Source organism: Hemicordylus capensis, chromosome 6 (assembly GCF_027244095.1).
Source record: "Hemicordylus capensis ecotype Gifberg chromosome 6, rHemCap1.1.pri, whole genome shotgun sequence".
NCBI lineage: Eukaryota > Metazoa > Chordata > Lepidosauria > Squamata > Cordylidae > Hemicordylus > Hemicordylus capensis.
Genome location: NC_069662.1, coordinates 135,226,371 through 135,252,807, shown reverse-complemented (window position 1 = coordinate 135,252,807; position 26,437 = coordinate 135,226,371). Strand labels below are relative to the sequence as shown.

Genomic DNA, 26,437 nt, shown 5'->3' with positions numbered 1-26,437 from the left:
GACAGATGTCCAATTTCATGCCACAAGGAGAGTAGGATATGCTGAGATTTGTGGGTCCCTTTAACCCACCCAGTCTTGGTGTATCATCACTTTGACTGGAAGTAGGGCTCATCTGTGCTTCCAGGGCTGTAGCAGCTCGCGGCATCCTCAGGTGCCATGTTAGTGTGAAGCCAGCCTACGTTAGTCATGGGTAAGTCCCACTGAAATTAATGGATTTGAGTTAGTCAAAACTAACATCTCATTGATTTCAATGGTGCTTATTTGTGACTGACTAGTTTGGAAGCTGCTTACTAACATCATGTAATATAATTCAAATTGTATGCTGCAGTAGTAAATATGATGCAATTTCTAGCAATACCTAAGCTGTGTAGAAAACTAGAGCCCCTGGTTGTCAGGTAGCCCAGATACATTTTAAAATAATTTAGAAAGGATATGCTTTATAGTTTGTTCTTGCAGCTCACTGAGCTTTAAAATTGTCAGTCTGAAATGTATGTATACAAGAAGTTTTAATATGCAAATGTTGTAGTGCAGCTTACTGTATACTAAGCAAGGATTTATATCAACTGTATGTCAAAGAAGAAGAAAAGTTCTAGCACAACTAAGGAAACTTTCTATTGATAAATGAGGGCAGCTAGATTTGGGGGCAGCCTGCACATTTCATCTTTGTGGTGATAACTTTGATGTTGTCGCGGCCAGGTCTGAAAGGATGAAAGGATAGTGCATATTGGACAAAAACTACATAAAATTTGTATTTGAAGTAATCGCCCAGTTCATACCTGTTGTTTGTGTAACACCACAGGATTCAAGCATTTATGCAGCCTAGCCCTGTCCTTCATAGTAATCCTTCGCTTATGGTGAAGGATGGAATATCTGCTCCGAATCCTAGAACAGAAACCAGTGCAGTGATGTGCTTTTATGATGGAACATTTATATTTAGGAGCATAGGGAGCTGCCATATACTGAGTCAGACCAATTGCTCCATCTAGCTCAGTATTGTCTGCATAGACTGGCAGTGGCTTCTCCAAACTGCAGGCAGGAGTCTCTCTCAGCCCTATCCTGGAGATGCCAGGGAGGAAACTTGGAACCTTCTGCATGCAAGCATACAGATGCTCCTCCCAGAATGGCTCCATCTCCTAAGAGGAATATCTTACTGTGTCAGTCTGCCTAGAGTGAAAGCAATTGGAAAATACCAAATTGATATAGCATGGTTTAATCAATTTCACAATATTTTTGAAAGGTTAATATATTGGGTGGCATCCAGACCTTTTGCGGAGTGGCACGTTATTTTTATTATTATTATTAATTTTATTTTATGTTTTTAAATACTGCCTCAACTCACGCCTCTAAGTGGTTTACATTCTAAAACAACACAAAAATGTAAAACAACAATAAAGATTTTAAAGACAATTTAAAAACAAAAACAATTTATGAATTTACAATCTAATTAAAAGCTTGGTGGAATAGATGTGTTTTTAAGGTCTTTTTAAAAACTGTCAGAGTTGGCAGAGCTCTTATTTCAGCAGGGAGCTCATTCAGAAGCCTCGGGGTGCCCACAAAGAATGCCTGTCCCTGAGTGACCACCAGATGTTGTCAATAGAAGCTCCTTCTACAAGCTCCTTGTGTAAGCACAACTCTACTTCCATTTGCAGAAGGTGCTTCCGCTGATGGTGTGTCTGATGGCTCTGCTGAAGGTCTGGAAGGCCAACCACTGAAGGCCATCCACTGTTTTTGTTTATGTATGAGCTTGATTTAAAAGATGAAGTTTTGCTGATTGCATTTTCTGTTAATTGTCAGACCCTGACAACATCACAAGAACATTAAAATATAAATAAATCAGAATGATGGATTTTATCCACATTCTCTCTCTCTCTCTCTCTCTCTCTCTCTCTCTCTCTCTCTCTCTCTCTCTCTCTCACACACACACACACACACACACACACACACACACACACAATATTTTTTAATGTGGCACCTTTTTAAAAGATCTAATTTTAAAAGATCTTTTTAATTAGATCTTTTTAATGTGGCACCTTTTCAAGCTAGGGACTAGTTCACACATGGAAGCTTCTCTAAATGACTCCATCTAGTGCATGCCATTAAATAATAATAATATTGGTGTGTGCGGTCTGTGCAGTCACACAGATCTGGTACTTTTTAATGTGTCACCACAGTCTGCTCATTGTGAGAACCAGTCTTGTCCCTGTGCTGCAAGGCAGAAAACATTCCCTTCTTTCACTCATTCTATGGGTTAGCTGAAATACATGGAACTGAGATGTCATTACCTAGCTGAAGCCATTCAAGGGCCTGCTAAGAATCCTCCCAAATTCAAGTAGTCCTCACTTGGAAAAGATAGAAGCTGTCGGCATCTAGACTTTGCACATCTTATTGTGGCACTTCTTTCCTCTTTGGACATGGCATAGTGAACACAAGTAGAGTTATTTATAGTTGATTTCCCTCAGCTCTACCAATGCCTTATTGTTTAGAATATGTGTATGCTGCTTTTCAACAAGAACATGTTCTGAAATTATGTAATGTCCAATGTCTGTTTGCATTAACTGAGCTCTGTTTTGGAGATTTAAGAGACGAGTAGTGCTAGCACTCTCAGGGCAAGTTCTTAGGGTTACCAGGTCCTGTATACATGAATGCATATTCTTTTAAGGAGAGTCAATTGAAAAGATAAAACTCATTAATTTCCAAGGGAATTTATTTTGAACCCTGTTCCACATATTTTCTTTGTCCAAACACCCACAGTGATTTATTTAAAGTAATCTCTGGCATCTGGGGGATGGAAACACCCTTAGTGAGCATGTGCTGTGTGTTCTCAGGATATTTCTCGATTCTTCTGCTTTCTCTGTTCCTTCCATTGCTTTTTGCAGGTATTTAAACCCATGGTTCAAAAGAGAATATAATGTAGCTAAGTGGGTAGAAGATGTGAATAAAAACACTGAAGGACCCTACTTTAGGTATTTTGTAAATTCATTCTTTATCATCTTTAAGAGCTGTTCCCACATATTCCAGATATGAGGGGACTTCTAACTTGTATCTTCTAATCAGGGCCGTCCCTGGGAGGGTGCGGGGCTGGGGGCAAGTGGCACTCCCTCTCAGCCACATTCCTCTTTTGCTGCCACTTCTCGCCCTCTGCCCTGCTGAGTATACAGTAGTGCAGCACTAAGGAATTTGATCACCTCCCTCCTTGTTCCAGTGAGGAAAGGAGAGTGGCCACTGAACCTCCCAATGCAACACAAGCCAGATACTACCGTAAATGAGAGGTGCGCATGCGCTCTGATGCCTAACCAGGGTGCATGCAGGCCTCTCATTTAGTATCCAGCTTGCGAAGTGCTGGGAAGTTTGTCTCTCTCCTCCAGCCTGGAGAGAGACAACTAGCTCCACTTGAGCTGGATACTAAATGAGAGGCACGTGCACCCTGATGTCTAATCAGGGTGCACATGGGCCTCTAATTTAGTATTCAGTTCATGCAGGGATGGGAAGTTTGATTGCCTCTCTTTGCTTGAACGAGGAGGGAGGCGATGGAACTCTTTAGCACTACTCGTGTCGGATATTGAGTGGGGGTCGAGGAGCAGCAGCTGATTGGGAGTGCGGGGGTGGTTGGGTCCAGCTGCGGGACCTGGGAGAGCATGGGGCTGGGGGTGATCACCCCACTCGCCCTGCCCAAAGGACGGGCCTGCTTCCAATACAAGTGATTTCTTATAGGCACCAAGGGCCCTTGTTCATTTGCTGCCTTCCAATGTCTTTTTTGGGCTTCATTGTGCAGTTCTTTTCTGAATGTTTTGATGAAGCCGTTTGAAAAGGATGTTCATAGTGCATGCATTTCCCATCACCATCTTTAGCTTTTAGTAGCTTTCTCATCATTTGATGCCAAGTAGTGATTTATGTCTACCATTAATCAAGTAACATTTATCTAAATAGCTAGAATTTAGTGTACTGAAGCAAGCATTTCATAGCACATTTAGTCTGCCCACTCACTGCCATTAGAGAAAATAATCATATGTTGAATCACACCAGGGAGTGGAATTTTACCTTGGTGATAAAATGGGAATAAAATAGTATGAGCTTCTTTGTTGATTAAAGAGAGAGAATATAACATTTCTAGCATATTCCTGGCATATCTGTTAGAGTAGAGAGCACTGTAGAAACCAACTGTGTGTGTGTGTGGGTGGGGGTGGGGGTGGGGATAATTGCTCTTTATGCCAAGAAAAGAAAGATGTATTTTGTGATTTTAAAAAACAAACAAACACTATATTCAATTCTATTTTGTTTCAGTCAATGGCCACAACAAAAAATAACAGATAAAGAAAACCCAATTAACTCCAGATAATCCATTCATGACAGAAGCATGCTAAATGTCCCGAAAGTTCAAATCAGATGTCTTTAAAACAAGTACTTCATTAATTCAATATGTTATCAGATAGCATTCAAAAATAACAACTACAACAACTACTACTACTTATATACCACTTTTCAACCAAAGTTTCCAAAGCGGTTTACATAGAGAAATAATAAATAAGATGGATCCCTGTCCCTAAAGGGCTCACAAGCTAAAAAGAAACATTAGATAAACACCACCAACAGTCACTGGAGGACACAAAATAAGTGTCCAAATTGCAAATGACTACTGTATCGTTAAAACAAAAACACCTGGTGCTTTGCATTTGCCCAAGCAAAGATGGCCACAATTTAAATTATCTTCATATTATCACTGCCAGTAAATAAATATTCTGTTTTTCAGTTGCCTTGATCAGCGTTCTCCATTTTTTCAGTAATTGGAGGAGGAACTTTATTGTAGCTTATTTACTGCATTACATACCACCTTCCTTCCAAGGCATGTAAACGTGTTCTACATGGTTGTTTTTTTAAATTGATAGAAGAATTGATAATATGGAATACTTCCACATTGTGTGGATGCAATAATGAAAATTGAAAAGAACTTTGCAATAGTGCTCCTCCAAGACAGTGGGTGAATTCCATGCAGTGTCACCTAGCCTTGGGAGTGTGCACTTCCCCTCCCCGCTTGCTTGAAATAAACCAGAATCTAAAGTCTTCTTCAAACCTTGAATTCAGAACTCAGTTTCTTACAAGCAAGTTCATTAAATAAACCAAATTTGGTTGATCTTGACACCATGGCTAATCTCGGCTTGTTTCTAACTACAGTCAGAAGTACAGTTCTTCTGATTCACAGGTGAGCAGGGGAAGGGGGAGTGTTCCTACCTGAGGCTTGGAGATGTCCGGAACCAAGATTTCACTGTGGTTCCATGTGGAGTCTGAACCCGCCCAATGGAAGACATTTGTTGAAATCTCAAAAAAAGGGGAGACTCCCTTTTGAAATCTCAAAAAAGGAAAGACTCTCCTTAAAGCAAACTCAGGCAGCTCATGTAAGCAATTTTTCATAAAATGGTGGAATTTTGTAATTGCATTCCAGGGTAGTGCTTTAGGATAAATCTCTCTGTGATGCTCTTTAAATTTCAGTTTGGCAGTCAACAACTGTATTCCATTAAAATTGTCAAACTACATAATTGAAATTAGGGGGGTTATTTCTTGGAATCAAGTCATTGATTTAGAAAATTTAAACTGAATTTGTTCTCAGGAACCTGGTATATGGAGTAATTTGAGCCAATAATTAAATAAATGCAAGTAGACTCTCATCTTTACTGGGAGCTTTCTTCGTTTCAGTTCCCATCAGAATAAAGAGGAGTATTTGCAGGGACTCCTAAAATGGATTTAAATTTTTTATTCTGAAGAATCAGTTTAGTTGTTTCATGAAGAAACCCAAAGTAATAATGCCGTAGAAAACCAGTGAGTATAACTTTGTTTTTAACATGTTTAACATTGGTGCAACTTGTCTCTCCATTGGAATGTATTACACTAGAAATCAACTTTCATCTTTAATTGAGCTCAACCCAGTTGGGTTTTCCAGTTGTCTTTGCTTGAGAACAGCACCCTGGGATAACACTTAAGTTTTTATTTCCTAAACTGTGCAGAGGTCAGTACACCAGACAGACTTCTTGGTTTGTGGCCAGACACAGTAGATGGCATGCAGACCATGAAGTGCTTGTGCAATGTGTTGTGCTAGCACAAGGCTGTTGCACTAGCGAGCTGCACTAAGTGTGGAGCTTGTGTTCCAAACTAGTGTTATGTTAGTGCAAACGTATTTGCACTTGTACAGCAAGGTGCACAACCTATGGCACACCTTGTATGTTTTTCAGGGAACAATGGTGTGGGGAGGGCATGGGCAATCTGTGTTTTCATGGCTGGTCCCCCACCGCCACTGTGGTGCACGCCCTACCTCTCTGGATGGTAGTGGCGGCAGCAGCCTCCCCCCCAACCCCCAGTGATGGTGTGCTCTACCAGCTGTGCGCTGCAGCGCTGGGGATGGCCGGAACAGTGGCACACTGCTGGGACACGCTAATAGGGCTGGGTAGCATGGTGCACCACACCATGGGGAGGAGAACAGGTGAGCAAGGCAGCCCCAGAGATGAGCGAGGTGACCCCGGAGGCAGGCCAGCACGAATGTTTGGGACCCATGCAACCTATTATAGCTCTGCCCCTGGTAGGGAGCTTTTGTGCAAGTCACAGGGTTTCAAGCATCCCTGTGACTTTGCACAGCTCTGCAATCTTCTTGCACTAGTGCAACTTTGTTCATTGCACAGTTAGTTAAGGTGTCAGCCAGTGTTTTCAAAAGTATCACAGTTTAATTATTTTTAGGACAACAGTGGCCTAATGAGTGGGGGGGGGGCGCTTAAAGGGAATCCTATGTTAAAATATTGTGCTAGTTCCTATGTAGACATCTGTGCCTTCCTTTCTACATGTGAGCACCCAGGACTTCAGTCTCTGTCTCTCGGTCTGTCCATGTGTCTCCCTCTTGTCATACACTGGTTTTTAATAATGTAGCATCGAAGAAATAATAAGCAACCCCTCACTTTGTTCTCCACTTACGTGTTGTCTTTTGTTGCCCTTTCCCCTCATTGCCAACACCACTGCATTCACCAGCTTGATCTGCAGACCATCTTTATTTGATGACCAGCAAAATGCTCTTGTAGAGCTAAATGTTGATCAAGTCTACTGCAGTGTAAAATCCATTCTTTGTAGAGAAAAATGCTGTTCAAATAAAAGTTAGTGTGAAACCATGTGGAATAAAAACCATGGGCAAAGCTCTTAAGAAAATATCTGTGAATTAAATGTTTTTGGATTTTCAAATGTTTCTGAAGCTGAAGATGGACTTTCTATGCTTGAAATAAAGGCCATCTTCTAATTCAGAGTAGTACAACTTGTGAGTATTTAAATCTCCAGTCAAGGCCCTGTCCATGTAGTTATTTTTAGTCTTAATACTGAACCTCTGAAGGGGAAGGGATAGGATAGATAGGCAGAAAGTTAGGTCTGGAGGGAAATAATATTGGAAGCTGGGATGATATAATAAGATGTGTTATGGAATTTGTTCCATGTTTAAATGAAATTAGAGGAGTGGGTTAGCTGCTAGGTGACAAATTTCTGTGCAATGGCAAGGGTGGGGCTTTTCCTGAGCTACAAACATGACTTTAAAAAGTGGTATCCACTACCACAACCAGCTCTATTAAAGGTAGGGGAGGAGTTTGCTAGGTAGGTATTGGATTTTTGGCTATAGGTTGGCACTTTGGACTTTATTTCTGGGACTTTTACATAGATTTTTATTCTTAATTTTTCTGTATCTAGTTAAATGAAAAAAGACTGAATGCAGGGGCTACCATGCACATATTGTGAGGTTTTGTAAACTCGAGGTAAACAAGCTGCTTTGTGTGTAACATATTTCACGCTGTTTTAAAAATACCTCTGTACATTTGAATGCATAACGATGAAATTTATGTAGATGTTACGGTTTTCTGAAATCATCTGCAATTTCTTTCTTTGAAAAAAAATTATAGGCTTATGCACACAACCAAATGCAGGTGGGCTGGAGGGAGGAACAATGGAACTGGCTCCTTCACATAACCCACAATGCACTGCATGAGCAGTAGAGTGACAGCCCTCAGTACAGCAACAGCTATCCACACCCTGGCCCCTCTAGCCACAGAACTTTATGATTAACATGGCCACCAGCTCCCAGGAACAATTTAAAATGGGGCAGCGATGTAGACAACCAAAACAAAAAGTTTAGATACCTCTCTTTTTGTTCTACCTCACCTTTAACTTAGGTAGCGTATATGGGCTACCCAGGTTCAGAACTGCTAGGTTGGGAGGACTCCCAGTGTCCCAGATGAGCACAGGTTCCTGGGTTAACCCCCTCCTACCCAGAAATCTGGTAGTGAGAACAGGCTTTTTATATTGTATCTAATTGCAGAGAACCTGAAAATACCTTGTAACAACAATTTAGAATTGATCAAGAAATTGGAAATCAGTATCTTGGGAAGATGAAGAATCAAGCTGAAAAATAGTAAAATTATATTCAACACACACTTCTAAAGAGTGCTCTGAAGAAAAGCTACTTTCTGAGGCGTGAGTGCAGTGAAGAGAAAGACCTCCAAGAAAATCCAAATATATAAGTTTTGGTTGGAGCAAGGAAGCAGTAGACTGGAGAAACATCCTTCCCACCCACCTACCCCACTGCAGTTGTTTGTCTTTAAATTGTCCCCCTAAATTCTTTTTACCAAGTTTTTCTTTTTCAAGAAATAATTCTTAGGATAATGTTACATGTATCATCTAGTATGGCCTCATTTACCACTTTGTTGCCATTTACCCAGTTTGAAAAGATCCTTTTAAACGCTTCATCATGTGTCTGAATTATTACTACCCTCTAGAAGCTTAGTTCTTGCTACTCATCCCTGACTTCAGACTCATGCCTGAATAAGTTAGATGATTCTGGTGTGAATACAGAACTTTCTGGGACTTCACTGTTGTAATTTTCTTTCCTCCTTTGTGACAACTGTCTGTTTTCCTGTTCTCTAATTAGTTAAAGCCCTTTTTTCCATGGAGACCTGGTCTATGGATTGGGGTTGGCAGGTAGACCAGCCCTCTGCTCCAGACTTAGAGAGTTGGCCCGCCTCAGAGAATTGGTCTGCCCACTGGCCCCAATTGTTAGACCAGCTCTCCCTGGTAAAATAGGCCTCAAAATGGCGTTCAAAACACTCAAAATGTTTGAGTATTTTGAAATTGATTTGTTGAAACAGCCAGCTTTGGCCACTGTTTCAACAAATCGATTCAAGGATTTTGCTATTCATTTTGAGCTCAAAACGAATCACAAAATCAGTTTCGTGTACATTCCTATAATCCACTACTGCCTAGTGGGCAAGCATTGGTGGTGGGTAGCATGCAGACCACCCAAATCATGATGGTGGAAAATGCAGATGATACCTGGTTCAGTGTGGGGGCAACCATGATGCCGCTACTACTAGTATGAATGTTCCATATGCTCAGTGGAAAATGTAAACAGAGTCTAAGATGGAGGGATCCAAGTGATTGAATGAGACAGGGATCCAACCTTGAGAATGGGGGTAAAAAAAGAGAGACCTTTTCAAGTCTCAGCTATAGTGTACCATTGGGCCAGCTATAGTGTACAAGAAGGGGACTCCCATGCCCAGAGAACCATGATGGGATTTTAGTACTTTGAGGGGCATCAGAATGTCTCAAGACCAGCTGTGCTTCTGTTTCTGTGCTTATATGTTTCCTTGCACATGATTGAGACATGGGCTTTCCTAGGTCGGTCTAATCCTGAGGCAGCTCAGAATCTCAAAGTAGTTCCTGTCCTTTTGTGTAAAATTCCAGTCAATAAAGTGCAGAAGCCTTATTGACCTGAACAAGAATGCCTTCCATGTGATGCAGACATTGACTTGCTCCTGCTTATCTTTCTTACCCTGAACAGAAATGCTGATTGCTCTGACTAATCAGTCCATTTTTGTCTATCCTCCCTGTCCCCATCAGATTCCTTCTTTGGCTGGAACAAATGTGCACTGAATGATGCTTGCATGTCTAATAATGTTGGTGTTCAGCACTTTGTATTTGCCTTCATTTCTTCACAATTAACAGTTTGGGCCTCTAAACTGCATGCCTTTGTGCCATCTAACATGTCCTTTATACCTTGTAACAAATGTACCTGCTATGTCATTTTAAGCAACTGGAGGTATGAAGCAGTGATAACTTACCCTGATGTCGCTGCACAATCGCCAGTGGGACTTGAATATAAGTGGTCACTGAGTGACCCTCCAGTATTCAGGTTTTTTTATTAGCACCTTCTCAACTGATACAGAAATATATGAATAAATTGACGATGTTGATGCTTTTTATAGATGCTAGAATCACTTTTAAAGAGTAATACTTACTCTTTAAAAGTGATTCTAGCATGTATAAAAAGCATCAATATATGTGTAATGCTGAAGTATTTGAAGAGTAATATTTACTCTTCAAATAATATATTTCAGTACTTCTTATATTTCAGTCTCCCTTACAACAATCCTGTACGGTAAGTCAGTATCATTAGCCCTGTATTTTGGAGGGAAACTTAAGTTGAAAGAGAGAATGCCTTGCCTAAAGTTGCATAGGCCAAAGAAGGATTCAAACAATGAAGTCATTCACAACTCAGTCTCTTAGACATATGCTAAACTATGCATGATTACCCCTTGTGTGATTATCTTTAAGTTTTATAAGCTGCCTTGAGCATTACTTTAATCATCAGAAAGGCAGAGTAAAAATATTTATAACAAATAGTGAATAAAATACTCCAGTTTAATCGTAAACCATTATGTCCTCCCTAACTAGATTGATTTGCTGCTTATTCTCATATTATTTGATGCATATAATTCCATATTGCTGACAAAAGGTAGAGTTCCCCAGGAGAATCTCCTACAAAATCCAGATCAAAATGAATGAGAATTGCTCAAGGACTGTGTTGAATAAAACTCCAAATGATAGCTGAAAGCTTTGACTTACAGCTGACTGTTTGGATGAAGTTTGGAATGAAGCTACAAAATATTTTATTTATTTATTTATTTAGTGTATTTTTATAACACCCCAAACTTGCGTCTCTGGACAGTTTATAATAAACATAACATAATATATATTTAGCATAATAAACAACAATTAAGCATTAAGACAATTTTAAAATCACATTAAAAGCTAAGGTGAATAGGTTTTTTAATTGGCTCTTGCTGCAGAAAGGCTTGTATCCCAAGACATGCTGTTTATTTTGTCTGTTTCAACACCTCAGGACTCTTTCGCCTGCCAAGTCCCCATCATCATCTACTGGTTCCATTGCCTCCAGCAGAAAATACCCATACCCAATGCCTCCACTTCCTGATGAGGAAAAAAAGGCCAACAGAGCAAGTGCCAGGGTAAGCAGATTTTCTTCTTTGGGGCTGCTGCAGACTTGAATTCATATAAGATCTAGGCAAACATTGTTTTATACATTATACTTCACTGTCATAACTTGCCTTTTTTCACCACAAGACACATCTTCAGCAAAACAGATGATGAAGGTTTCTAATTTGTGAATATAGGGATGTACATGAATTGATGATGTGTTAGGTTCTGTGGGGAACCTTTAAGAGCAAGGAGAGCAGGTCTGTACCTGCTCCTCCACCACCCATTGCAGTAGGAAGCAGCAGCATCATGCTCCCCAGCAGCCCTCACATGGCAGTGGCACACACATGGCCTCTGCACATGTGCAGAGGCCGTGTGCATGCTGCCGCCATGTGAGAGCTGCTGGGGAGCATACGAGGGGTGCTGGGGAGCATGATGCAGCAAGCAGCAGAGGAGCAGGTACAGACCTACTCTTAAAGGTTCCCCACCACACCTTTTGAATAATTGATTCATGCACATCCCTAGTGGGATTCAGTTTATTATCATTCTAACAGAGGATCACTCTATGAAGCTAATCAGCAGTATGTTGAGGTCAGGCAAAAGTAAGTATTTCTGCACATAATTGATATCTAATTTATCTAATGTACTACCAAAATTGGGAGGGTAGTTTCTAGGTTAGATGGCTTTAAAAAGAGGATACGAAGCACATCATCAACAGATAGTCAGCATAACAGTTAAATGAAACATCCATATTCAGATGCTTTATACATATATTTTTTAACATTTATATCCTGCTTTTCCTCCAAGAAGCCCAGAGTGGTGTACATGGTTATGTTTTATCCTCACAACACCCCTGTGTAGTTTAGGCTGAGAGATACATGACTGGCCCAGAGTCACCCACTGAACTTCATGGCTGAATGGGGATTTAAACTCAGGTCTTCCCGGTCCTAGACCAACCCTCTAACCACTATGCCATGCTGGCTCTCCCGTATGAATATCAGATGTTAGGGACAAATAACTGGCAAGGACTGTGGCCGCCTTATCCTGCTAGTTCACTTCTGGCTGCTGATGGATACAGAATGTAGGACTCGGTGATCTGATCCAGCAAGGTATCTCTTAGGTTTTTGACTGGAAGGTTTTACATGGGTGCCCCCACTCTTGCCACTTTGAAGGGGTTGAATGTGCACTATTGGCATCCCCTTAACATACTTCATTCTGTGTACCAGTATAAACCTCTGATACTGGTGCATTAGGGTTATATGATCCTTTCTCCAAATAAGCTTCATGGTTGAATGGGGATTTTAACTCACATCTCTCCAATCCTGTTCCAACATTATACCACTATACCTATCATCATGGTTGAGTGAGACTTGAACTTGGGTCTCTGTCCTTTAGACCACACTCACTGTTTGTTCTAAAACAAGCCTATTGTATAGGTAACAAATGGAATTCAGAAACTGTAGTAATGGATATTTATCTTTCCTTTCTCCTCTTGCAGCTATGGGAGACTTCCATTTAGTTCCGCTGTCTACCTGAGCTGACACCAGAACTGTTTACTGTACTTCAGATTTTATACAAACTCAGCATCACTGGGTCACTGAACATTCACTTGCTAATCGGACAATTTAACAGGACAGAGATGCTGATCGGCACTGAGCGAACAAGTTCTCCTGATGAAGGAAAAGTCAGTTTTCTGCAGAAGACTAGAATTTGGTTAATGACAAGTAAAGAACAACCAAACTTTAAGAAATAATTAACCTGGGCTACGTGGGACTGAATATGATAAGATTATTCTGCATGATGACAGATAATACATAGACGTGCAGATAAAACTAATTTGGAATCCCAAATGTGGAGTTTTTCCTGGTCTAATATAGTCCCAAATAACTAAACAAACAAAAAAAGAATTCAGAATTTGTTATGTAAACATTTATGCTATGTGCATGGACCCCTCTGTTCTCCACTTTCCATGTGTAAGGGATTAGTCATTATACTATAGTAGAATTAGCATGCAGGAATAAGAAATGTAGGACTTTTCCACGAGCGGAATCTGAAGAGGCAAACATTTGACATAAGCATCCAACAACAAAGTGACTTTTTTTTACCTTTTGTGATTATATTCTCAACAGAAACTCATATATGTGTAAAAAGTTGTAAAATATCAACACTGCAATTACATAGCGGGTTTTTGTTGTTGTTTGAAGAACAGTGACCGAACATCATATGTCAAAAAATGTAAAAGCCAAACTAGACATGATGTGGGAAATCTGTGAATAGGATCTTCCATGTTTTTGCTCAATTTCATCTAGTTACAAGTGGAAAGAAAGGGAGTGAGAGTAAACCAAATTAGAACAGCAGTGCTGTAGGAGGGTTTTTGAAAAAAACCTATTTTCCCCATGCACTGTTTTCCTAATGAAAATTCCTCTCATCCAAAGCTTGCTGTGCAGGGGTTAATACAGATGCCTGACCCTGTCTAAGGAGAGGTACTAAGGAGTACTAAACTAAATAGTCCAGAATGCTGTCCAAAATCCAGGGGAAACCCATTTTTACATAGCAATCGAATTAAAATGGCTAAGGTGATGATGGTGAGAATGGCAGATCTGCTGTGAGTACTGAAATCTAAGGTCAGTTCAGATCACACTCTGTGCCAGTTCCTTGGGAGAAAAGCGTGGGCATCACAACTCAGTCCCCTGCCCCGCTGAGTGTATTGCCTAATTGTGCAGGGGGCGTGGTTTGTCTGAATTGACATCTCCCTGCAATTAAGTGGCAGTGCACCTGGTGGGAAGACGAGATGTGCTCCTCCCTAATCTGTTTAAGGGACTGGTTTGGAGTACCACACTGAAGTTCAGCTTTCTGCAACTCCAATTTATTGGACTTCACCTTTTATCCTACATGCTGTTGTAATGCTGTGTAAATAGGGTCAAATAGGGAATGTTATTTGAATGGGTTTGTTTTTTTAATTACCAGAGGCCAAGCGTTGTACGATATGTAAAAAGACATCTTGTTGGAATTTTGGGAGGGCTCACCATATCTTCTTGGATAGGGGACAAGCAAACAGAGGTTCCCAACCTGTGGTACTCCAGATGCTGCTGAACTACAACTCCCATCATCTCCAGCTGCAAGGCTGGGAATGATGGAAGTTGTAGTTCAGCAACATCTGGAGTGCCACAGGTTGGGAAACCCCTGGTGTAGAACATGGACCATCAGTGTGCTGTGTAATTATTGACTGCAGCTTGATGGGTGTGCATGAGCTGATATCTGTCTTGCATTCTAAGGCACAGGTGGGATCCCTCACATGAGTTCTTTATGAAAGACTTTTCAAATTTTTTACAAACATTTTGTAAAATGCTGCCAGTGTACATTTGTTTATGAGAGTCATTAGCCTAACCATCCAGCAACTGTTATGTGAACTAGTGGAAGATGTGGAAAGTTCACATCTAAAAGGGAAGGGGAAGGAATCTTAAAATATATTTTCAGAGCAATGTTCTTGAGTGTAAATTGTAAAAAAAAAAGTATGTGTCAATAAGTTCTATAAGGTTTTCTGGCTAATTTCATCTCAAAGTTATTGTAAGGTAAAATGATTGGAAGGGACAACAACCTATTGTAATGCTATGGTAGAAAATTCTTTTTCCAGGATATATTTTAGGTAAAATATATATATATAGTACTTTGCAACAGCAGAATTTGCAATGCAGGAATGCGGGAGCTGAGAAATTTCTAGGGGTCCCCAATATGGTATTTCCTAGTTGCAACTAGAGAAGTGGTTTGGTGAATGCATTGCCTTGCAGTGCCCAGCATAAAATGGCAAAAGCATCTAACTGCATGGAAAGGCTCTTAAGACTCTGCCTCAAGGCTGTTGAAAAATGTCACCATTAAAACGTTGCTCAGTGGTAGAGCATCTGCTCTGCATGCAGAAGAACCCAGGTTCAATCCCTGGCAACTCCATATAGGACTGGGAAAGAGACTCCTGCCTGAAACCTTGGAGAGCTGCTACCAGGCAGAGTAGACAATACTGAGCAAGATGGACTGATGGTTCTGACTCGATATAAGGCAGCTTCCTAAAATCATACTTGGGCCAATAGCACCACCTAATCTTTTGACAGTATTTGAGTGGGAGCATCCTCTATATTTCTGAATCTTCTACCTCTTTCACGTAATTCCTTCAGTGTATGGGTTGATGCTTGTGGCCTTCCATCATGTAACAGGACTTATTTTTTAAAAGAAATTATGTCAAATCTATGGGAAGATAAAGTTTAAGGTACTTCTGAGGATATCTCCAATTGTAAAATGAGTAAGACTTTAAAAGTATTATATTTATAAGACTTTGCTGGTTATATTTATACAATACCAGCCTTGCAGTCATAAATATCCCTATAAAAGGCATGTTTTGGTAAGTATTTTGGTTTGAAATAAATAGGAAAGAACACAATGAGCAAATGATCACATCAGAACTGTCTAAAAGACAGTTGAGTATATGTCAAAAACTAATTTTTCATATATTAAATATTGGCCAAGAACTGGAAGATGAAAGCTAAGTTAATATCTCATGCCATTAGGACTGGGAACCTTGGTTAAAATAATGGCGATCTTTCTCTAGGTTTAAGTGGATTTTGAATCAGTTTCTGGAACAATTTTTCCCTCCAAGTTTAGAGTAAGTTAAAGTAAAATGATAATTCTAGAGCCTATGATAATTCTAGAGAATAATCTCTCCACAGCTTTGCATTCTGATTCTTGGTAGCTGAACTATTTAGATGTTTATCATGTGCCTTTTTGGATCTTTACTTTTGATTTCATACAAACTGCTGTGTCATTTGGAATTGGTGATGTTTTTATTTGTCCTCCTTCATTCCTCTTTTATTTCCATGCAATAAAGAAGAGTGAAGATTATTTTGGCAGACAGAGCTGAATGTAATGTCGTGAGAACTGAGGTAACTTCAAAGCTTTTATTTTGAAACCGTCTTTCTCCATAGTTAATGATATACACTGTCATCTATCATTGTTTGATCATCACTAACATTTTGTAAATATTAAGTCACTTAATAATCTAAATGTAAAGCTAAATATAATTTTAATAAATTTTGGCTTTTACTTCCATGGTCGAGTGCAGGGTTCCACGGCTTACAAAATTGTATTGCCTTGACATATGAAAGGGTCATGGACAATAGGAAGTTGTGAGCGATTCCTGGGCTAAGAAGGGTTACAAATGAGTTCTGAGTTCCAAAAGATTGAGAAGGTCAGATAGTAAGAGACATATTGCTTCTATTGACCTCCTGCTTTGGGTGCATGGAGACAAGGCCCAGAAGTACATTTGCTTTGATTTAAGCTTTATGTGTATGAAGAGTGTGAACAGGTCTGCTTCAAACCCCAGGCATTTTAATACAGGCAGAGGCAATGTATGGTTCTTTAAAATATTTTATAGTTCTCAGGATAAAGTAAATCAAGAGTAATAGCCTAAGGTTCTTGTACCTTTCTGTAAAGTCTTCCAATGAAATATGTTGCAGTAATTGAAATGCATGTTGACATATAGTTTGGTTCCTGTGAGCTGTTGTCCTGGCAGAGAAGAGGGTAGGTAGAAGGAAGCAAGGACTGCTGTGTTGTAAGAAGCTTCACTGGGATGTTGTCCCAGCAATTACATGTTGTCCCATCTGCAAGCAATGAGCAACATCCAGATTAGTTAGTGATTTATTTATTTTTACATTTATATCCTGCTCTTCCTCCAAGGGGCCCAGAGCAGTGTACATGGTTATGTTTATTCTCACAACAACTATGTGTGGTAGGTTAGGCTGAGAGATACGTGACTGACCCAGAGTCACCCAGCGTGTTTCATGGCTGAATGGGAATGTGAACATTGGGTCTCACTGGTCCTAGTCCAACACTCCAACCACAATACTATGACTAAACACCATTGAAGTCAATGATACAAGTTAGTTATGATTAACCGGAGTCTTATTAATTTCAGTGGGACTTGGTTATGGCTAACTTAACCTGGATGCTGTCCAGTAAGAAGTCTTTCATGCCATCCTTGGCAAATTAGCAATCAGAAGAGCCCTGCCCCCGTTGAGTGCTGCTGAAGTTATTTGGGTGCCAGCCATCTGAACCATCGCAGCTCCATTGAACTTTGAAATAGGGTGCCCAAGTTAATTCACACAGCTGAAATCAAGTCCAAGCCTGTGTGTGTGTGTGTGTGTGTGTTTAAATCATGTTTATTCTGTAAACATGCAGCAAGATAGAAGTATGAAGGTAAGTGAGGATAAAGTTCATTCCAGAGCAGGGCCCAAGGATGGAAGGGTAGGGAAAAAGAGTACTTCACCTGAGCCTGGAAGTCCATGGGGTCCTGACTTTAAGCCCATTACCATGGGGAAATTGTAGAACATACTTGAGAATGTATATCTCTGTATCTATAATATGAAGTCCAGATCTTTTAAGAATCTGTGAGATTTGCTGGATCCAGGCATGTGTTGGCAACAGCCACCTGGTGCCCTGGATCATTTATTTAGTTCCCCAAATGTCCTACACACTACCTGAGAAGCTGGCTGCACAGTTACTCTAAGCAGTCCCTTGCCATACACACTGCACAATATCACCACGCTACTTTAGAGAGCCTGAAAAATTTAATTATGAAAGGGAGGGGGCAGCTGTGGGCCTAAAGCAGGCTCAGTAGGCCCAGGGCCCATATCAAAAGATACGTCCCTGGCAGCGGTCCTTGCTGGACCCACTCTAGTAAGATTTGGCTGGCCTAGGCCCTTCTTTAGAATAGAGTGGCATTTTGCTGGCATGGGTTGGAGGAGCCAACAAAATTTTGTTGAATGGCAGAAAAAAGAAGCACAGCCACCAAAATAAGTACATAAGAACAGCCATGGGCCTGATCCAGCAGGGCTGTTCTTGTGTACTTATTTTGGTGGCTGCTCTTCTTTTTTCTGCCATTCAGATACAAAATTTTGTTAGATACAAAATTTTGTTAGCTACTCCTGTGGCTCAAGGCCCATCTAGTCCAGCATCCTGTTTCACACAGTAGCCCATCAGATGCCAGTGAGAGGAGAGCTAGTCTTGTGGTAGCAAGCATGATTTGTCCCCTTAGCTAAGCAGGGTCCACCCTGGTTGCATATGAAAGGGAAACTAGAAGTGTGAGCATTGTAAGATATTCCCCTCAGGGGATGGAGCCGCTCTGGGAAGAGCAGAAGGTTCCAAGTTCCCTCTCTGGCTTCTCCAAGATAGAGCTGAGAGAGATTCCTGCCTGCAACCTTAGAGAAGGCTCTGCCAGTCTGTGAAGACAATACTGAGCTAGATAGACCAATGTTCTGACTCAGTATATGGCAGCTTCCTATGTTCTTATGCCACTGGGAGCCTACAGGCAGGAGTTGAGGGCATGCCTTCTCTCTTGCTCTTACTCCCCTGCAACTGGTATCTTACTCCCCTGCAACTGGTATAAATAAATAAATAATAAACTGGTATTCAGAAGTTTCCTGCCTCTGAGGCTGGAGGTGGCCTATAGCCCTCTGATTATAGTAGTGCATTGAGATCTCAAGGATAAGTAAGTGCATTGAGATAAGAAACGGCAGGCTGCGGGTAGGGTCTAAAGGCCTCAGAATATATGTGAGTCAGTAAGTGAGTCCTTTGGTCTTACCACACATAAAAGAACTGGCACGAGATTCCAGGGACAGTTAGAATATTCTAAAAGTCATTTGTCACTTCTGTATAATTAATCTATACATGTTGTACTTCTAGATCTGGCAATACAGATCAGTCAGAAAGGTATGACACTTAAAGAATGTAAAGAAACTAAAAGAGAAATCCTAATAAATTCTTCAGGTCTTAAAAACAGACAATACTTCCGTGAGGAGGGAAGTGAGAGGGCAAGGGAGCCCATGTTATGAGCTTGTATCAGGTCCAGAGAAATTATGTTGGGCGCAGTTCCAATTTTCCAGAAACTCTACCCACTGTTTTAAGGGTAGGTGAAAATACTATCAGATTTTTTTTAAGGAATCACACTGAGTAGATGTAATGCAACAGGCTGGACCAAAAACAAAGGCTTCTTGGTTTAAAGCACGGGTTCTCAACATTGGGTCCCCAGATATTATTGGACTTCAGTTCCCAAAATCCCCAACCAAAGGCCACTGGGGCTGGGGATTATGGGAGTTGAAGTCCCATAACATCTGGGGACCAAATGTTGAGAATCCCTGGTTTAAAGGACTGACAGTTCAATCCTAAACAGAAGAATCACAATCAAGTTTATTAATCCAGTCAACTGACCTCAGTAAAAAGTGTTTCACTCCAAAACATAACCATAACCGCTGACATAGTGTGCATAGTTATGTGTGCGTTACAACATATTGTTTGCACAATTGCACAAGTGTATTTTTGCACAAGCACAAATATTTCACAAGCACAATTGTGCAACAGTGTGGCTATTATTTCCAATGGCTGAACCGTTGTGCAGTTCTATTTCTGAAATTTTTGCACTTGCAGAAGAGTGCAGTTACACAAACATAACATAACTATACATGTAACATTGTGTAGTATATCAGCCACAAAAAGGGAAATCGCTTTAAAAAAAAAAAAAGCTAAGCATCTTTACTAAGAAATAAGTTCCACTGAGTTCAAGGGGCTTTATCTACCAATGTGTTTGTTAAGGCTTGCATGAGGAAGTGTCAGCCTTCTGTGGTTAATGAAGAAGCAGCAGAAGATGGCGAGACTTTAAAAAGTGGCAGCTGGTTCCTAGCCTCATTTGCTACTTTTACCTATACTGTATTTGCTGTGAATGAAATCCACTTCTAATCCAAGATACATGGAATGCTGCTAATCATTCATGTTCACGTGTTTATTTTTGAATAAAGTGATGGCAGGCAGTCCAAGATATTTTGCTGCCCAAGGCAAAGACCAATATGACACTCTCCCATCTGCGGGTATGTGCTCAGCATTCTCAGGTCATGCTGCCAAGGCAGCAGCAGTGACATACACATTTGCTCAGACCCTGCCACCAAGCCAGACCATGGTGGCAGGGGTCAGCACTCTAAGTGGGAAGAAGAGGTACATCCCAATAGGACAGGGGAAATGAATCCCATGCCCCAGTGAAGTGAGGAAAGGTGGCAACAGTGGATGGCGGGTTGGTGCCCATGGTGACAGGAACTGAGTTCCCTCCTCCTGTGCCCTTCTCTCGCCTGAGTTGACTGCCTCACCCTGCCTCACCATGCCTCATGGAAGGGCCGTCCTGAAGGTGATCTAATAAGAAAAAAGCTTCTGTTAATTAATGTGGACATTTTTTGGATTTTTTAATTGACCCCATTTTTTTTCACAAATGTAACATAAAGTCACTTATAATACAATTATAAAAAGAAAACCACAATTAAACCAAATAAGGTGTAGCAGCAGCACAAAGAATAAGCTCCCAGAAAAATGAACAAACATCAGCAAAATAGCAATAAACAGCACAATTATCCCCACCCAGAGGCTTTATTAAAAAACAAAAACCAAGACAACTGGTTTATGAAGGAGTCTAGGCTGAGTCTATGAGTCTGGTACACCACCAGAGGATAGTACTTTCATAATGTTGGGGTCACCACCAATATAGCCCTCTTCTTTGTGGATGACTGCCTCATCTCCAAAGGGAAAGATAGCCAGAAGAAAGTCTTAGCTAATTATTCCCTTTAAGCACAGGCATTAAGCAGAGACAATTTTGAAAGAAATATCCCCCCCCCGCCCCCCACCCGGACTTCTTGGGTCTTAACAATTATGGACACATTCTCACAACCACGGCAAGAGAGTTAACTGTGATTGCCAAGCCTTGCCCACTCCTGTGGAGTGTGACGTGACAACCTGGAATTTCTGGGCAATCCCAGTCCAAGCACTGTGGTTAAACTTCATTTAATCAGGACTGGATTGCCTTGAAATTCTGGGTTCTCCCGTCACACTCCATGGAAGCACTCAGGACTCAATGATCGTGGTTTACTCTTTAATCATGCTCACCATAGCCATGAGAATATTGCATTTGGATTAATGCATTGTAATGAGCTGGACTCCAGCGGCACAAAATACCGAATTGTGAGTGTGGCGGCATTAGGGATGTGTATGAATGGAGGTTTGTACAGTGGTTCGGCACCAAACCAGTTTGGCACTGCGGGGAGGGCGAGCTGAATCTTTAAGAAAAAGCAGAGCTGGTCCTTTCCTGCTCTCAGCCACCTCATGCAGCTTCCTGCTGTGGCAGTGCTTGTCCCAAGTAACCCCATATGTTGCCAGCACACACATGGCATCCACGCCTGCTCGCCTGCAATATGTTTGCCCTCCCCCTCCCTGCGGCACCGAACCAGTGCACAAACCTTGGTTCATGCACATCTCTAGGCAGCATACATCAAACCATACCTCTTCTGTCCTACCCTACTCTAGCTGATTTAAAGTGGACTAATTATCTTAGGAACATGAGAACCAGGGGAACATGAGATCACTTTAGCGCAATGGGGCTTGAAATAGCTAAATGTGCTAATTGCCAACAGTGCAGTTTTTAACGAGGTTTGTAAGGATATATAGCATATATATGCATATATAATGATATAATTGCATCTTATTGCTGTTTCATCCTTATGGGCTTTAGCTGTCGAGATGAATAATTTTATATGTGAACAGGATTATCCAATACCCACATATCACTTAGTTTAGATGGTTTTTCTGTTATGGAAAGTCTATGATACCATCTTGATCTCTGGGTACTCTCCCATCTCCTATTGTGCTTGGAGTTGTCTTGCATGGATATGTATTTGTACTATAGGAAAGCCACTTAGGTTGTGTTGCCCTGTACGTGGTACATGCATACAGCCAGTTCACGTTGCTTCTGTCCCACAGGCAGGCGGAATTCTAGAAAAATAACTGCAGTAGAAGCAATTCCAGATGTACCCATAGTAAAACCATGCTAGGGTAAACCCACCAATGGTGGCAAGGTTGGTGTCATCCTCTGAGGATTAACTAACATTTTAGCAAGTGTTTTGAAGGCCTAGTAGAAGTAGGAATAAGTCCTCAAAGATAGATCAACCATCAGTTGGAAAATGCTACATTTCCCTTTCAGGTGGACTGTAACAATAAACCTACATGAAAGAAATCACTAGTTACTGAAAATATTTCAGGGCATAGTAATAAGCATTTCTGTATTATAACTTTATTGAAAGTAGCATGAATGTTATCAGATTAAAAATGTATATTTTCTTAGCTGCCAATTTTTGTCCATTCAGTTAGGAAAGATAGTCTTTTTCTTTAATCTATGATTTCTACACATGCTATTTATTATTCAAAGTTGCTGTTAAGGATTGTTGTGGGAATTGATAGAGGGACAAGCCAATTTAGTATGGCAGTTTTAAAAGTAGCTTTTAATAGCAATGTTGTGCCTTGTAGCAACAATTTTACAATTTCTCTGCAGCTTTAAAAACCAATTTTGATAAACATGTAAACATTCAGCTTACAACAGAAATGTGTTTACCCATTCGTTCTCATGAAGCTTAGTTCTGGTAAAACTATTATTAAAAATACTAAATTTAATTATTAAATTTAAATTATTAAAAGTACGAAACCCATAAGAAATTATTTGCACTTCAGCTGCCAAAACATTGAAAATAAGCTATGAAAAACTGAGATAAGCCAAGTGGGGGAGAGCAATAGGTAGAAGTTGGATTAAGGGATAAAGATGGATTGATATACTACAATATGGCAGACCCCTAATGCATTGCTGTGATAATCAGTCTTGGAAAAGATGGCACACTAGGAATTCAGCCTGTAGACTTCAATTTTGGTTTGAATTACATGTACATGAAAGCCAGATAATCTTTTATTTAAAAAAAAATTCCCTTCAGCCTTACAGCTTAAAAAATAGGCACAGTTGGTTTTTGTGGGTTTTTTTAAATCCTGAGAGGCCTTATGACCTTACATATTCAACTTTTGCAAAGTATATTTTTACAACAAATTTAGAAGCAATTGTAAATATGCTTAAATATGCATATATAAAGATATCTAACTGCCCTCTAAATATAGTGGTGCTAGCTGATAACTATAAAGTATCACAGTTGTCATGTGATGTTATTCTGTAAGTGCTAATGGATCACTTCTTCTATTGGGACATTAATGCCTGCTGATGATTACCTGTGTTGCAAATCTATATAGTATTTGCTAGCCATACAGTCTGATGCATAAACTGTAAACTTTTGAGCAACCTTTTAAAGAACAAATATACCACAATATTTTTTAGAACAATCCTGGTCACAGCATAATTTAACTGTGTTTTTAGTCCCATTAATTTCAATGGCAAATTAATACCTGCTTAACTGTGTGTTAGATGGTGGCCATTTTCTACTTGACACAAAATTGCATCCCCCCCCCCCCCAAAGGAGCAATTATGACATTTAAAACCTGCTACTGAAACTATTTCTAGTATTGGCCTATTTCAACAGTGTTTTTGATGTAGTTGTATCCAGTGGTTGAGTTTTTGCAGTAGTGTATTTTTGTGTGTGGTTATGGGGGGAAAAACCTGTGTAACTTAATCAAAACCATCCCATATGTTAAGAACAAATAATTATTATTCACCACTAGAGATAGTTCCTACAAACAGTAGCAAATCATGTTGCATCTTGTCATTATTTTGTTAAAGGAACCCTTCCAATTCTTAGATGACTGAAACAGATCATGACAAATTCCAGCACAAAAAACCTGCCCATTATAAGTACTGCAGCTCCAATTGTTATTTTATTGTATTTGTCATATGCATTACAATCCATGAAGCTGGCTTTCCTGTGTAACTGAATCAAATGTTCCTTTTTCTAAAACTGTAACTTGGAGATCTCGGTTCTTACACAATTTTCTTATCATAGTAACCATTCCTATGAAGATATTTAATACAAAATGCCTGTGATTTCCAATAATACTAGCATATTGTAACATCAGTAAAACTGACTTTTAAATTAATACAGTTGTGGCGTCTTGTGTGGACTTTTAAAATCCTCTTTCATTTGGTGGTTGCAAAAGACTATTGATCTTAATGTGCAAGGCACAATTTGGGGTGAACATAAGAACAGCCCTGCTGGATCAGGCCCAAGGCCCATCTAGTCCAGCAACCTGTTTCACGCAGTGGCCAACCAGATGCCTCTGGAAGCCTACAGGCAGGAGTTGAAGGCATGCCCTCTCTCCTGCTTTTACTCCCCTGCAACTGGTACTCAGAGGCAACCTATAGCACTCCTACTAGTAGCCATTGATAGACCTCTCCTCCGTGAAGTTATCCAAACCCCTCTTTAAGCCATCCAGGTTGTTGGCTGTCACCACATCTTGTGGCAGAGAATTCCACAAGTTGATTATGTGTTGAGTGAAAAAGTACCTCTGTTTGCTGGTCCTAAATTTCCTGGCAATCAATTTCATGGGATGACCCCTGGTTCTACAGTTATGTGAGAGAGAGAAGAATTTCTCTATCCACTTTCTCCACACCGTGCATGATTTTATAGACCTCCATCATGTCTCTCCGCAGCGCAGTCTAAACTAAATAGCCCCAGGTGTTGTAGCCTTGCCTCATAAGAAAGATGCTCTAGGCCCCTGGTCATCTTGGTTGCCCTCTTCTACACATTTTCCAGTTCTACAATGTCCTTTTTTAGATGTGTTGACCAGAATTGTATGCAGTACTCCAGGTGTGGCCGTACCATAGTTTTGTATAAGAGTGAGAAATGTTTGTTTCTCATGAGTTAGAGAAAATTCACATTGGTTTTCTTTTACTTCTCATAGTTGGCAGAGCTTGACTCCAAGGGTAATCTTTGCCTTTAACAGCTGAGTGGCAGGGAACAGTTCATATGCTTCTCTCAAGTACAGTGTGGCTTCACACGACATATGAAAAAGCAGATTGCTGGTACCTGGTCATCGTCAGCAAGCCCAATTTCCACTGTCAGGAAGGCTATGCTGATATTGGGTGCAGTATTCACTCTAGTTTTTTTAATCTGTGTGTGGAACGAGTTTTGTTCTGGGCGGCAGGATCAAGGCAGCGCGTGTACATGCATTCAGAGTGGGACCTTCCTGATTCAACCTGAGTGGGATCAAAAAGTAACTGAGCGGACATCGGAAAACATGTGAGTACACACGCACGCCTTAAGAGGGAACACTGATTGGGTGTCTTGCTGGAAAAGGTTGGCATGCATTACCAGTTTTATGGTTGCACACACCTTCTCCACCTGTATATCTGTCATCAGGTTTGCTTTGAAGTGTGGTAATGACTATGTCAGTGTTTCTCAACCTTTTTGGAGTCAAGGACCACTAAATTCTTCATGCAGAGTTTCAAGGACTGCAGTTTCCCGGACCAGCAGTTCGTAAAGGGGTTTCAAGTTTAAGATTTTCTTGTTTGTTTGTTTGTTTGTTTGTTTGTTTGTTTGTTTGTTTAACAGACTTCTATACTGCCCAAATCTTGCATTTCTGGGCAGTTTACAATTAAAATAATATAAGCATTAAAATCATTAAATTTGGAATCTTTTGCAAACATGGAATATTAGGGGTTCTCAACCTTGGGTCCCCAGATGTTGGTGAACTTAAACTCCCATAACCCCCAACCACAATGGCATTTGGCCATTATGGCTGGGGATTATGGGAGTTGAAGTCCACCAACATCTGGGACCCTGGTTGAGAACCCCTGAATGGGTGAACAAATATGTCTCCAGTATGTGCAGGGTGGGGGTGCTTGTGATTACTCAATGGAGAGGGGATGTTGGGCCATTAAAAAAATTCAGAAGCTACATGAGGCCAATGAAAACAACACACAAGCAAGCTTTTGAATTCCCCAAAACTCTTCATCAGGCTGGATGTCAAGCAAAGCAAAAAGGAGGCGAGGAGAGGAGAGCTGGGCAAGTTGTCAGTAGAGCCCGAAGTCTACAGTTTAACCCTCTCTTGATGGAGGTGGAGGTTTATCAGGAGTTGTGTAGTTGCAGCGCCGGATCCAGACGTTAGTCAGGACCACCCACTGAAATTAATTTAGTCATTTGTGTCAATGCTGCTTGGTCATGATCACCTGGCTTGATCTGGATCCTGCTCTTAGATGCGCACTTTGTGAGGCGGACCTAATGAAACCCACGCAGCTCCTCCAAAACTCTTTAAAAACGGTTACGTGGCAGGCACTGGGAATGAGGATTTTTTATGGTGAAAGAAGAGCGGTGGGGAC

General features: G+C 40.6%; 1 protein-coding gene across 16 annotated transcripts in view; it reads left to right on the top strand.

Annotated features, from left to right (window-relative positions):
• Positions 1–16,372, top strand: part of ADAM22 (ADAM metallopeptidase domain 22) — a 196,881-nt gene extending 180,509 nt beyond the window's left edge. For 8 of the 16 annotated variants that reach the window (XM_053261903.1, XM_053261902.1, XM_053261908.1 and 5 more), the window contains 3 exons: positions 2,877–2,963; positions 11,189–11,312; positions 12,779–16,372. In XM_053261903.1, coding sequence (XP_053117878.1) covers positions 2,877–2,963; positions 11,189–11,312; positions 12,779–12,799 — 232 coding nt within the window. In that variant the 3' untranslated portion in view covers positions 12,800–16,372. Of the gene's footprint in view, positions 1–2,876; positions 2,964–5,688; positions 5,812–11,188; positions 11,313–12,778 lie in introns of those variants that run through there. The other 8 variants (XM_053261911.1, XM_053261907.1, XM_053261909.1 and 5 more) reach the window with 3 other exon arrangements.
• Positions 16,373–26,437: the final 10,065 nt, after the last annotated feature.